The following is a 14,584-nucleotide window of genomic DNA, read 5'->3' on the forward strand; positions in this document are numbered from 1 at the left end:
GTCTGTATTTTGTTTCATTTCTAAGGTAATAATTCACAAAGGCCTGATGCTTTCCTATACTGGCATGGTGATGACCATTTAATATGACATTGACCTCTACTGGCCAGAAAAGACATTGCATTTGAATATGGCCACTGTACTGTACATTCCCTGGCCATGGTATGTTAATAAATGTGCTCAACATTTATGTAATTTGTAAATGTTTTTAGATTTTCTTCTTGCAGGGTTCCTCTTCTTACAGTTTCCCCTTTACTCTCTGGCTATTGTTTTGCCAACAATCATTGTAGCAGTGGGGATACATCTACATCTTGATTCTGATTGATAATGAATTAACTCCAGCTCTGGTTGCACTATACCTCCAGTTGTATGCGCTCTAGTAGGTTGGACTTCAAGTTCTGGGACTATTAAAAGATTTGTTAGTAAAATCTTTGATAACCCTTTGGGAGTTAAGGATAGTATTAAACCTTGTGGCAGTCTGTTTCGTAATAGAGTAATTCTAGTTCTAGAGTAATTCTAGTAACTTCAAGGTTAAATTGGTGACTTTATTTAGTGTCAGGCTGCAAATACGGCCAAATGGACTTACAATGCCATAAATGAAATTTTACAGTATATTTGGATAGCGTATAAATTCATCTGAAGGCTAATATGTGTACCACTTTTTTCTTACAAAAACATTTTTATTTGCTAAATATTCCGATCATAAGACTCCTGGCCAAAATGAATCTTCAGTCATCTTTATTATCATAATTTTTAGTCTGAAAAATAAGGACAACATAGAATACAGAAATGTCACAGGAAAATTATACAAATATATTGAGATCTTTTGCTGGTAGTATGACAAAAGGTTAAACTTTGATGTTATTTCCACTGTACATGAAGGACATATGAAAACATACGGTATCTGAAGGTAACTCCCAAGTCATATTCCCAACAGTGTTCTTGTTCTTAGTTGAGGTAAGGTAATGTTTAGTTCATGAGAACTACAAAAGAATGAAGCAATGTGTAATACAAAACTGCCAATAGCAGTTATCAACAGTTGCTATCAACATATATCTATCACTGATTTCAAACATGTCACAAAATGAAGATTGCTTTACTCTTGGATATCTACAAAACTATTAATATCACTCTTTATATGGAAAGGAAAGAAAGTTTAGAAACTATATGTATTTAAGTACACAAGCAATTAGAATGAAATAGTTTGTATTAAAGTTTGACTAAAGTACATGGTGTGATGTGATCATTTTTATTGTTGTTATCCATAAACCAGATTTACATGCATAACAGAAAGGCAAATGTTAGCTTGATTCATCCACAGAGAAACAAACCAGGGGAAGGAAATACTTTGTCCTTTCACTTCTGTCCATTTAAAAGGGGGGCTGCCTTTCAGATTTTAGTTTTATTTTACTAATCAAACAATCTCACATCAAGTTCCCTTTATGTTCCTTTTTGGACATCCTGGAGTATTTCCAAGTGGACGGATCAGTAACATTGATGCCACTTGTAGTTGTACTGTCTCGTCTTGTTTGCATTTTCATGTTAAGTTTTCCTCACAACACCAGTTCTTAACTGAGTGAAGGTTAGGAAAAGCTCTCCATCCATCCAACCTCCCATCCAAAAAGCTATGTAAGTTAGCAGGCTTGTTTGATGAAAGTCTTGCAGTAATCCTACAGGGTTTGCAAAGGCATGTGCTGGTGCTTTAGCTGCCACCTTTGTGTCCTGTTGTACAGTAGATTAGGACATTTCCCCTGGAGGTACCATTGCTGCATTTATTGTAGCCACCTCAACTTATGTACACGAAGGGAGAGCGTGTCTCCCACTCTATTTCACCTGAGTTCTTGTTTGCTGCTATGGCGCATGGCCCTGCAGGAAGAAAGCAACCGAGGTGGGACAGGCACTTGCTGTGTTGTGCTGAAATGAATGGCTAAGTCGGGAGTGGAGTGTTGCAATAAGATTGCTGAAGGAACAGGAGGGAGGCATTCATTTCACAGGTGCAGAGTGGAGTCAGTGCTGGTAAGCATCTCATGCCTAGATGTGTGGGGCATATCGGCTCCTTATGTGTCGAGGCGGCGTTTTCTCTTGGCTTTGTGTGCATACAGGAAGTACATAGTGTGCCCAGTGGTGATGAATAATACAGAAATGATAACTAGGATGCCAAAGTGCTGTGGCTGTGGAGCAGAGATCACCATGATGAAGTGAAGCAGATCCATCAAGTAATTCATAGAGCTCTGCACCCCATTTACCACACCCCTCTCTGACTCACAGATGTTCTCCTGCAGGAGCTGGGTTACTGTCAGGTCGAAAGACCAGAGACCTAAAACACAGATGTCATTTGGGTTTAAAAAGTTGATCTTGCTAGTAAATCAGCAGATAGTCAAAACAGCTGTGCATTTATCCATCTCTTCACACAATAATTTAATTAATGGGATATGTTAATGAGAGCCCTATACTGAATTGATACAGACATATACATTGTTACAAGGATTACTAAAGTCGGATTTCTAAATACTGTGATTTTGGGACATCCCAGCAGCCCAGTGGTTATGATGTATACCATATACTGACATTGCAACTCTACTGTCGTCTATCAATAAAAGGTTCAAAATGCCAAAAAAATAATATTTAAATTGGCACCAATATACATTATTTACTGAGTGGGACAGTTTTTGAAAGTGCTCCCTGGTGGATAGATTATGTAATGTTGACACTTTCTGAATAACCTTAAACATGTCTGCCATTTTTATACTCCAGTTTCTTATTATTTATTGCCCAACATAGATAGCAAAATATTCATGATAAGCTAATATCCACCGACTGATGGTATCTGCAATGCTAGTGTACTGTATGGGCGAAGCTCTGCAGTTGACAGCATTACCATTAGGGGGGTAAGAAAAATATTGAAACACTTGAGTAGCACTGTACTGATTCACAGAAACACTAGCTAAGTATGTATTTTAATTAAAAGTTTACATGCAAAGATTCGTGGCAGACAGTGGTACATTTTGTGTTGCTTTAGCCCTTGTGCACAAGATAGGAGTATTGTAATGCATCTTCAGCCAAATGACTCTCCCACTCCAACGTAACAATGTATGCATATGGTGATGTGTTATATTTGTGATATAGATTGATAATATGGCAGTTTAGATCGAATTAGATGTAAAGAAATTGAAATATTTCTCCTTGCTTGCAGTATCAAAATATCACAACATGTTAAATCGTAGTTCCCGTATCATGATACATATTGAATCCAGAGATTCTTGCCAATACACAGCCCTAATTCCCATGAATTGTATATATAAATGTGATATATGCACTCATTTAAGTTTTGTCAGCTTTGAACGTTCTACTCACCAATGCGTGCTGTGATGACACCCAAGAACAGAAGGATAATGGAGATGTAAGATTCTGGCGCTGTGTCAGAGGGCACATTGTCAAAGAGCACAGTGTTGTTGGTCCAGTGGATGGAGGAGCGGTCAGGTAGCAGTGGCTGATTGCTGCCTCCCCTCAGAGGATAAGTGTGTTTTTGCCTTTGGCTCGCCATCCCTCCAAGCTCAGTGGAGGAGTTGGAAGTAATGTAGGGCATCAGCAAACTAAGATCCATAGGGCTGCCAGGGGCAAACACAGAGCACACACACAGCAGCAAGCAGCCTAGGTGGAGGCAGCTTGAGATGATGCCTGTGTTAACCAGGCCATAGGACTTCCTGAGTCTGGTGAACATCACGGTGCCCATCAGCCCTGTTATAGCTGATACACCCATCAGCAGACTAAGGAGAGAGCCGCTTATGCCCTGAGTATAGGCATAGCCAGTGGTGATGCAGTCAAAGCCCAGCACTGTTGTGTAAAGGAAAGCCAGTCCCATTCCTGCCAGAAAGACAGGCTGGCGATAGTAGGCCCTCCAGCCGTCCTTGCAGGTGCTCACTAGCCAGCGAAACCTCCGGAAACATAGTGGCAGGTTGGTGATTTCTTTTAGGTTCAGACTTGTGTTGCAGTTACCTTCGGTCAGAGATTGAGGTTGAGGTTGTGCAACATTACCTTCCCCTGATGAGAAAAAGGAATGTCATCCATCACTTTGGCCCATCAATTTTAAAGCCCAGTTGGTGTTTTGCACCCTTTGTGCTCATGTCACCGGAGACCATCACTTATCTACATGGGCTGCACATGTAGAACAAATGGACTGTGGCAGTTGGCTGCTGTACATAAAGTGAGGATTGTATCTTCAAATGTTATATATGTATACCTCAGTGAAGCTTTTTTATTCTACAATGGCATTAGTCATTTTGATGTGATTGTCCACAATTGTATACTATAGTATATAATTTATTAACTCACACTCATTAAGCCTAAAGTATAAGACAGCTCAATGATAATCAGCATTTTACAGTATAATTCAACAAATACTTTTATACTAAAATTTTCCAGATATTCCAAGTTTAGTCTAAAGTGGTGAATTTTTTAACCTTCATTTCCTTTAAAGGAATACTTCACCCGCAAAATGATCACTTGTGTATCAATTACTCACCCAGTTATTTTGAATTCTTGGAAAACAATTTATTTATTTATTTCTTGTTTACCTTCACGGTGAACAATAATTGATGTAACAGGGCTGTGTCATGCATTTCTGTATTCTTCGTTCACCATGAATGTAAAAATAAAATGTATTCTCTTCAAGAATTCAAGGTAACACTGGTTGAGTAATTGATTGACAAATGCTCATTTTGAGGGCGAAGATCAAATTTGAGTTGCTTGAATTTTTTGCACTTTCTCGCTGACCATTCAAAAATGAACCATCGTGATGGAGGCTGAGGAAAAGCAGTTAATAGTAGATGCTGTATGACGTCTCTACGTTACCAACAACAAGCAAACATATTTACATACATATTTAAGCCTGATGCACAGCTCTAAATGTAATTCTTATTACTTCTTTTTAAAAAAAGATTTATATCTGCAAGGTCAGGAATACAGGGGACGTTACAGAAATTTTAACAAAACAGATCATACCTTGTGACATTCTCCTCTCCACCCTCTGCAGATACACCTGATCCACCTCCACTACTGGTGGTTTGATTGAAAGAGCAGGGACGATGCGGTACACTCGTGACAAGAAGAAGAACTCCACAATGAGAGACACTAGGTTCCAGCCCAGGATGAAGCCACAGCCAACTACATTCGAGGCCAGGGTCATGACCTGTCCCACTGCTAGTGGGGCCAGGATGTTAGTCACCTGATCTATCCGCCTCATGGTTGCATTCATTCCTTTTGTTGGGATCAAAGACACAGAGGTTAATGTGCTTCCACTAGAGGACGGTCAGCAAGAACAGAAACGGACCAATGCCTGATATTCTCTGAAATTCAAGTATTTATCGTGACTTGTGACAAACGTGGAATGCGAACAAATATTTGCATGAAAAGAGAATGAATCCTCTCACCAGCTAGGTGACCTCGGTTGTAGCCTGTGATAACCACAATCCAGTCCCTCTGAATGGCAATGGTCAGTGCTGTGCTTGCAAGGTTTGCCACATCTGCCAGGACGATCACCACCGTATAACAAACCACCTTATGTAAGTTTTGCGATGCAACATGTTACTATGACAGCACAGAGTAGCCACAAGCTCAGAAGCAGAGACAACAGTGACACAGGACAAAGGGAACAACAGCAGCAATAACTCCTCTTTATAATAATCATGGTGAGTATTCTGTTTGCAGATCAATATGGTATCTAGTTATGAAATGTTATTATTAGTTAAATATATAGTGTCTACTCACAGTAAGCCATCCATCCCAGATCTGTTCAATCCTTTGCTTATATGAGAACACCAACATGAGCACAATGCTACATACTGTCACTGAGATGTTCTGAATGAAAAGAGATGCATGTGCAACTAAAATAGGGGAGAAAAAAACAGTTTTAGACTCTCACAACAAAGATGATATATTCTGTAAAATCTAAACGCTAGCTTTGGCAGATGTGAGCTTTGTACCTTAAGTCCTGCTGCTGTCGAGTCTAGCTATCAAATCGGGGACTGATTTACACTTGAGTCATCTGGTGAATGCAATTTACCTCCTGGAGGCATAGGAAACCAGCAGACTACTGGGCCCCAGATTGTGATCCATTGATCTATATCACTGTTCTGTGACATACTACATGCTAAAATCTTCAAATGGGTGTGAAATAGTTGCATACCTTTATTCCTGGGATTGCGATCAACCCAATCTCCAATCAAAGCCCCTAGCATGAGCACTGACCCAGCCACTACCAGCCCAAACACTGCAGTCAACAGCAGGTTACGGCCGTACAGTTCAATCAGGAACACAGAAATTGCAAAGTGCCACATGCGGTCGCCCTGTTTAACACAACATAAAAGGGCATCATGTATTGTTTTGCAAGGTGATGTCTGTATGCTGTCACACATTTTACAGTAAGTAGACTACCTTGCAGTTATTTAAATTTCGGTGTCTTATCTATTTCTCCAGGAATCAGTTTCTTCAGGAAATGATTCTTACCCACATTGACAATGCTCCACTGACATAGATGAGAAACTTGGGACCCTTGAGGTAGATAAGAGCTGAACCTTACAAGGAAATGCATGAAAATCAAATAAGCCCACGTTGTATTTGCTTCAAATACATTGCACAAATTGAAATTGGATTTAAAGTTGAGTTTACCTGGTATACTCCTAGCTCTATTAGCTCTCGCATTCCTGATGTCGTCAGACTCAAACTCGACCACGACCCCACCACACTGGGAGGCATCTGCTCGCTGGGACATTTCCTGGTGTAGTATCACAGGTCAAAAAAACAAATGAACTTGTCGCGCTCCTGTCCCATTGTTGATTGTAAAGTGTTTCATTACTGTAGATCACAGCATCACTTGAGGGCTTTGAAAGACACCAAGGTTACTTTGTTTTGACGACTGCAAAAATGTTTAGACAACTTATAGGATTGCCGGTTATTTACTTATCAATATACGAGGAAGCAATTCTGTAGCCAGCACCAAAAATCAACATGTTAAAATATTGTATTCACGAATTAAATCTAAAGTTTATTTTTCCTAGCCAGCAACTTTGTGCATCAAAAGTTGAAATACCATGTCCTTTTGAACTCTGCAAACTGCTGTAACCTCTCCAGTGGGTTTACAGTGCTGTACTACCATTTTTAAGTACCCCACATACAATTTCCTTCACATAAATCACTTCAAATTATTATTTTTTTAATCATAGGAGCTTAATAATGGCTGCCATGGGTCAACAAGTCAGATTGTGAATAATAAAAAAAAAAAAGAAACGATGTCAAACAACAAGATTTCGCAATAGCATTAGCGTTACACCTTGCATAGCTCTGTAAATGCAGTGTCAATAATTAAAGCACTCATAAGTCAATGCAGGGTCAATCATCACCTTTGTTCTGATATTACACTCGATCCTTGCTGTAGATCCTCAGTGATGTATCTTGTGCCATGTATCCTACATTGGGATGCTAGTCTTTCCTGAGAGCTGGAATTCAAGCTGTAGTAGTTTGAAAGGCTTAATAACATCACAGTGTTCAAGTGCACCATTGTATGAAAGTGCCAGAAAAGCAGAACAGGCAGAGGGACAACAAAGGCAACCAGCATATTCCAAAGCACGTGACACCGGGGGGACAATATCACTGTCCACCCACACCACAAAAAAAGGACAACTGTGTAACTCGTATGGCTCAAAATACACACATGGGCATGATCAGTGAGCACATGCAAACACCCTCACACACACAAGCACAGTCCTACTACTCTCCATACACCCACATGCACTGTTGACATGCGAAAAGTTACATAAAGGATACATCATGCAATACTACATTACTCTTCACACTTGCAGGTAGCAGAGGGTAGAAGGCAGATAAACATATCACATAACAAAAGCTGTTCCCTTGACAGGTAGGAATGTGATTTGCAAGATGTTACATACTATTAATAAATGATGATGATGATGATGATGCCATCAAAGGGATAGTTCTGATTTTGTGGGGTTATGTGTCTGTGTATATAGAGTCGGCACACCCCCATTTTGAAGAAGTAGGGAGGAGAACAGGCAAGGAAGCTGAGAAATGTACGCTTTGCCTTGTTGTCAGAAGGCCCTGTTTAAGTTTACGCATGGGGAACTGAAGCCGTAATGAATGCTCTTGTCAAAGCCACCAGACTTTATTTCCCCTGCAGATCACTGAGTTGCTGGTCTACTGCTGCCTCAATCAGTTAGTTTAATTGTGGCAATTCCTTACCATTTAAAACACCAAAGTCACTGATATTTTTAGGTCTTTCTATGTGGCTACAACACATCTAGCTTCCGTGCCTGGGGGCAAACTGGGGGTGTCCCATCTAATATAGGTAGTAAACTGAATACGCATATGAACCTCATAGGACCCACTTCAAAAATCTTAACTATCCCTTTAACAAAACATACAAACACAATACAAATATCAGCCCGTGGGATTTGCACTGAAATTCATTACGACTTTGTTTTTTGGTTTGTTTTTTTAGAATTAATAACAGGCTTATCGCAAACCATTGAGAAAGGTTATTCGTCACTCGCCGTTTCCTCCCGTTCAAAACATCAACACAGGAAATGAACTGTGGTCTTCCTTTAATCAAAATCGAGCACAAACCAAGGATATTGTCCTGCATTGATTTAATCTAGTGGACAGTGGTCACATTTCCTTCACCAATAAATGCACCTGTGTAAATTAAAAAAAAAATTATGTTTTAATTTATCAAATATACTGATATACTACAGCTACCTGCTACTGCCATTATGCTATTCTAGTGTTAAGGAAGTTTGTAATGCCACACTATACAAAATCAATTCAAAAAAAACTTTTGGTTTCAATTGAATATTATACACAATAAGACATTTTTAATTGACCAAATATCTCAAATATGTCCCACTGGTAGTCCTGACCTCCAATCAGATAAAACCACTGAACATTTTCCTTTACAATTCGCCATGACAGAATTCATTTGCATATGGATTTTGGTTGTGTCTGTTCATGATGTACTTCTTCAGGAAGCCCGTGAATTTGTAGAGAGCCACAAGAGGAATGGACACAACAGGAATGACAGATAAGAGCACACAGATAAGAAAAACCCAGTCAGGATAGTGCTGAACATCAGCAAGGGGGAAGTGCACCTGTTGGAGTAATGGAGTGGAAAGTGAATGTCTTTTTTTTTCATTGTGTGACAGATTAAAAAATGTTTACACAATTATGTTTTAGAGCAACTGGAAAATATTTCTTACGTATTCCGGGTTCCAGGCGTTATATGTTGGTCGTTTTTCAGCCTCGGCTACAACGTATGCCACAAAAACCACCAGAAGCATTAAAGGACTGAAAAAGCGCCAAGTGGCCTGCCAGTAGATGTTCGGCCTGTGACCTGTCATCCATTCGATGTCGTCGTTAAACCTATTGGCAGACGTACAACCCTTTGTTAAATCATTCAAATGCATTTTTATATTGCAAGTATAATAATTAGATGAATTATGGTATCACCTGTTTATTCCATAGATGTATACCACGCTGATGATCTCAAAGAATGCTATGATGAGCAGAGGCATGGATCCCACAAAGCTATTGAAAATCCCCAGCCAGTAGTTGCCAGAGCCCAAAGTAAAGACTAGGGCCACAGTGAAGGAGGTGAGGCACATTAAACCTTTAAGCAAGAAAAATGTGTGTTTCATGCCATGATGATTGATATTCTGAATTCACAAATGTTTTATATATGACTATTGTGAAAGTGTATCATAATCAGTGTTACGTATAGAAAGTGTAGATATTTTTGGGCCTAACCTTGCCCAAAATGCCATGATTGCAAACACAATACCAAGTTATCAGCGCTTTCAGTTAACCTGTGAAAATTTCTTTAGGAATCCAGGCTGGGATAATGTGCAGGTCCAGCAGAGGAGTAAGGACACCCTCTAGATTTCCAAACATGGACGACAGGCCCAGGCTGAAGAGCATGACAAAAAAGAGCACCGACCACACCTGAGAGCCAGGCATTCTTATCACCGCCTCGGTGAACACAATGAAGGCCAGTCCGGTTCCAGAGGCGCTCTAAAGGTAGGAGTTGATACGTCATCTCATACACAACCACTTCACTAAATGTCATTAAGAAAACCGTTCAAATCAAAACTATTTCAATAGTAACAGATGCACTGTACCTGGTCCAGGAAGGTCTGTAGGTTACAGGTCTTTAGATCGAGGCTTTCGACCTCCCAGGGATCAGTTGTGTTCAGATAGTTTAACCAGTCAACATAGTTTTCAAGAGTTATATTTTCATCCCCAATGTTGAATGAATTTGTCAATCTCAGTATGTTCCTAAAATCAACAGTAAATTAAATCAGTTAAAACTACTATTAGAAGCATCACTGCTAGGAATTATTACCAGGCCTGAAAGTCCATCCATTTATTAAGTGAAAAAATACAAAATGTGAGTTTTTTTTGTGCGTGATAGATCATTAAATAAATCCGATGTATATTTAAACATTTTTTAATTTCCAGTAAAATTGAAGCAGCACTTCTAGTATAGTCACAGCAGTCACTTTGCATTGGGATCTGACATGTTTAATTACTTCATCATCAGTTGCACATCTAATAATAATATATAATTATCAAGTTGAATATACTGTATGGCAACACCATAATTATCAAAATGGTACATACCAGTTTTGGCAGGCATTGTAGTTTTCATTTGCTTTAAATCCAAGAATAGCAAAAATAGGAATCGATGCATATATTGACGTAAAACTGTTCACGCATCCAACAATTAAGGCATCTCGCTCACAATTATTCCTGCAAAGAATATAACAATAATATTTTTTTAGTTGTATTTATTTTCTATTATTTTGTACATTGTACATTCTGTACATTACATACACATACTGTTTTTTTATGAATGCAAATGTGTTCAAAAGTTCTTACTTCTGATCATTATAACTGGAAAAAGCTATAAGTCCCCCAAAGGCCAAACTCAAAGAGAAAAAGATCTGAGTAGCAGCATCCAACCAGACCTCAGGATTTTTCAGGGTTTCCCACTGTGATGAACATGTTAATTATTAGTTAGATATCATATTTTTCTCATTAAAGCGTGTCAAGGAATTAGTAGTAATAAGCCTAAAGACAAACCTACATTTGGAGTGAAGAGATATATTAAGCCATCTGTGGCTCCAGGCAGAGTCAAGGATCTGACCAAGAAAATGGTCAAAACAAGATATGGAAAGGTGGCTGTGACATAAATAGCCTGTTGGAAAAAAGTTTTGTTTATGATTAGCTGTTACCCCTTTAGGCTTGAGTCAAGTAGCCACCCTTTAATACACTTTCCCTTCTAAGGCTGATGAGGCCGCATTATTTCTACTTGCATAGTCCATTTCATATTCATATGTCTGTGAGGAAAGCCAATAATGGTTTTAACATTTTGTCATTAATTGCTTGTATCTGGGCTAGAAGATATAACAATAAGTATATTTAACAATAAATCAAACAGGTAAATTACCTTTCCTATAGTCTCAATTCCACGTATGAAGCAGATGTACACGAGGCACCAAGCAGATGCGAGACACAGCACTAGCCACCACTGTAAGGACCCGCTGGTCTCGATGTTTGGTGTAATGTTCAGTGTTTCACGATACCAAAAATAGTTCACCGGTGAGCTCTTTTCACATTCACTTATGTAGCCTGTATCAAACAGATTATTCATTATGATTAATTAATGTAACTATCATTTGCTTTGGTTATTATTCAACATGTATTGTTAATTTATATTATCACAAGGTGAATATTACCAGTATGATTTGAGTTTAACGGGCAGTCCCTCCAGGGCAGTGGACTTTGAAAGGAATGGAAGAAGTACCAGAGGATCCAGGCCAAGATCATGTTGTAGAACAGACCAACTAGGAAAGATACTAGCATGGAACCCACACCTGTGTATACACATTGACATTATTCACTGTGAAATGTATTTATATTATGGATGGCAGTGATGTTGAGATAATCCTTCAGAAGTTTCACACAGCTTTATGTTGTAAAGCTTTTTTGGCACCTTGCTTTCCATTGTAAAGTCCATAGATACCAAACCTTCTCACCTAAACCTCCCAGATAAGGAGAGATTGAAAGCCACACTCCAACACTTCCCATGCGGAGCCGTTGTCCGATGGCCAGTTCCATGTGCAGCAGAGGAAGTCCCTCAAACACCAAGGCGATGACATAAGGAATCAGAAATGCCCCTTGAAATAAAACAGATATATGGGATAATTAAGGCCAAACTTAATGTGATAAATGACAAGCAATAAAGACAAGTTTCTATGTAAGCAATTGACTTGGCCTTAATAATAAACATTGCCGTTGCCTTTTTGGTTGAAGGTCATTCAGTTTCTGATTACTGGACATTTTATTATCAACAGGCAGAGCTTTATCACACTCAAATATACTCAGCGGTAGATGTTAACACCAGACATAGAGCAGTTTAACGGTTTTCTCTTGCCTTTTGACTGTTCTATTGTATATTTCACCCCTAAATGTAGTAGTGAAAACATTTTGTCACATTTTTTTAACAGGTTCCATTTTGTAAAGTAGTGAACTGTCTAAGTAGGAATTGTCTTAAATAGATCAGTCCGAGCTATAACAAACTAATGTACTACAGTCACATAATCACTGATCTTATCTCTGCCTACATCATTGACGAGCAATTAACACTCTAATCCCTTAATGTAAAAAAAACAAGGTGTGACTATTTTGGTATCATGCCACATCACAATAGAACTCTTGTCTGGAGTTTGTATGTTTGTATGTGCGTCTGAGTGTGGAAACATACTGTTTTAGGAAGACATTTATCCCTGCCAGGAATATATTCATTTCCATAAATTAATTTTAAATCATTTTCTTAATTTAAGGAAATGAAAATGATGCATGCATTTATTTAAATAACAAAATGTAAAATCAGTTTAAAGAACTGTAAATGAAATGCTCTTACCTCCACCATAGATTTGACACAAATACGGAAATCTCCACACATTACCAAGTCCCACAGCAAAACCTATGCAGGTTAGCAAATATTGAACTTTATTGTCCCATTTTGGTCTTTGAGTGATCTCGTTAGGTCCATCAACCTTCGTCTGACCAGCGCTTCCAGGTATATCCATCACTTGTTTGACCTCTGTTATTTCGGAATATTTGTCAAGGCAGATCTTTTTTGTCTGACTTGTCTACTCTGTCGGAAAAGAAAGGGGAGGGCCTGGCGACTTGTTACTTGTTTGTCTCAGGAGACGAAGGGGTGACTTTTGCTTTATCAGCTCACTTTTTCTTGTTAGCTCTTAAAGCTGTGGGAACAATGTGGATTGTTTGTTTAATAAAAAGCCTTGTGTAAAGCAGCATGATATGATGTTGAGAACAGAGGCAATAACAGTTGATTGTAATACATACAAAGCAGCATAAATAAGGTACCCAGGGAGTAAAACTGGTATTGTTCACACACTTGTTTTATTCATTACTTGATACAGTTAACATTACTATTATTATTTGCACACAGTCTGAGTTGTTTTATTCAGCGATAATTAGCAAAAATCACTTACACCAGAAGAAAAGTGTGTGTATGGAGTTCCTTATCAGACTTGGGGGGGAAAAACTGCTCAAAATACCTTGGACTGAATTTGTATTCTGTATCATATTTAAACAGATGTCGATAGAAAACAGAGTAGAGTCATAAAGCACACATAGTGTAATTCACTTTACAAATTACAGACAAATGCAGAAGCCAAGGGGTAAACAAATAACATTATAGTGCTAATTTAATCACGTTTAATTCACTTCTCAAACACGCCACAGTAGCGCCTCCAGCTGGACAGATAGGTGTATCTTCATTACATGGATCAAAATCAGCTTCCTTCTCGGGCAGCACCCCCCTCCAGTCTCAAAATCATACTGTTCAATCACATTGTAGACTCTAGCTGTCAAATCATAACCCCACTGGAGGATTTATCCACATGGTGTGTGGCCATGGTATAGAAATCTATTAAGGGTTTATACTAAGATCCCGCATTCAGTAGATTCACAGTTTGTCCATTTACAGATTTGTTAAGAAAAAAACAACACATATAAAAAACAGTACTGTCTCACCTACGTGTATCTGAAAACAAGTATCTCAGGGCCCATCTGCTCAGCAGAGATTACTCTGTGCAAATAGTCTCCGTGCAACAGAGCAGATACTGCAGAGCACAGATAATGATGCAGAGCACATTGCAAGGGCCCCGTCATTTCACTTCAGATATTGTGCTTAATGGTTCATACCATTGTCCACACATAGACCGTACAAAATGCCACCCATTATATTCTATCTTTATGAAGATGATGGTATTCAAATGAAGTTATAAATGATAGTATAAGTGTAGTAAGCCAATAAGCTACTGTAGTATTTGAATTAAGAGGAAACAGGCTGACCTCAAAGAAAACAATGTATTATTATTATTATTTCATATGACATCAGATTCACTGCTATGTTCTCTCCAAAAAAGCCATGCCTCCTATTTTAAAATTGTTAATTGCCAAATAAACCACAATAGCATGACTA

At 38.7% G+C, this 14,584-nt stretch overlaps 2 protein-coding genes across 2 annotated transcripts; both read right to left on the bottom strand.

Annotated features, from left to right (window-relative positions):
• Nucleotides 1-2,054: 2,054 nt before the first annotated feature.
• On the bottom strand, nucleotides 2,055-6,766 carry LOC310950805 (ferroportin; the record flags this gene model as incomplete). The annotated part of the gene is made up of 8 exons (XM_083918800.1): nucleotides 2,055-2,314; nucleotides 3,352-4,038; nucleotides 4,999-5,253; nucleotides 5,427-5,553; nucleotides 5,764-5,879; nucleotides 6,182-6,341; nucleotides 6,502-6,569; nucleotides 6,664-6,766. 8 exons carry the CDS (start codon nucleotides 6,764-6,766, stop codon nucleotides 2,055-2,057), a joined length of 1,776 nt encoding a protein of 591 aa, XP_083774926.1.
• A 2,197-nt stretch (nucleotides 6,767-8,963) lies between these two features.
• LOC310950175 (sodium-dependent neutral amino acid transporter B(0)AT3-like) lies at nucleotides 8,964-13,160 on the bottom strand (the record flags this gene model as incomplete). The annotated part of the gene is made up of 12 exons (XM_083917837.1): nucleotides 8,964-9,158; nucleotides 9,267-9,429; nucleotides 9,517-9,676; nucleotides 9,873-10,077; nucleotides 10,185-10,341; nucleotides 10,687-10,815; nucleotides 10,945-11,057; nucleotides 11,153-11,263; nucleotides 11,516-11,697; nucleotides 11,805-11,942; nucleotides 12,105-12,245; nucleotides 12,992-13,160. The coding sequence occupies 12 exons, from the start codon at nucleotides 13,158-13,160 to the stop codon at nucleotides 8,964-8,966; spliced, it is 1,863 nt and encodes a 620-aa protein (XP_083773963.1).
• Nucleotides 13,161-14,584: the final 1,424 nt, after the last annotated feature.

The sequence above is a fragment of the Echiichthys vipera genome (genome assembly GCF_963691815.1).
Source record: "Echiichthys vipera genome assembly, chromosome: 8".
NCBI classification, from domain to species: domain Eukaryota; kingdom Metazoa; phylum Chordata; class Actinopteri; order Perciformes; family Trachinidae; genus Echiichthys; species Echiichthys vipera.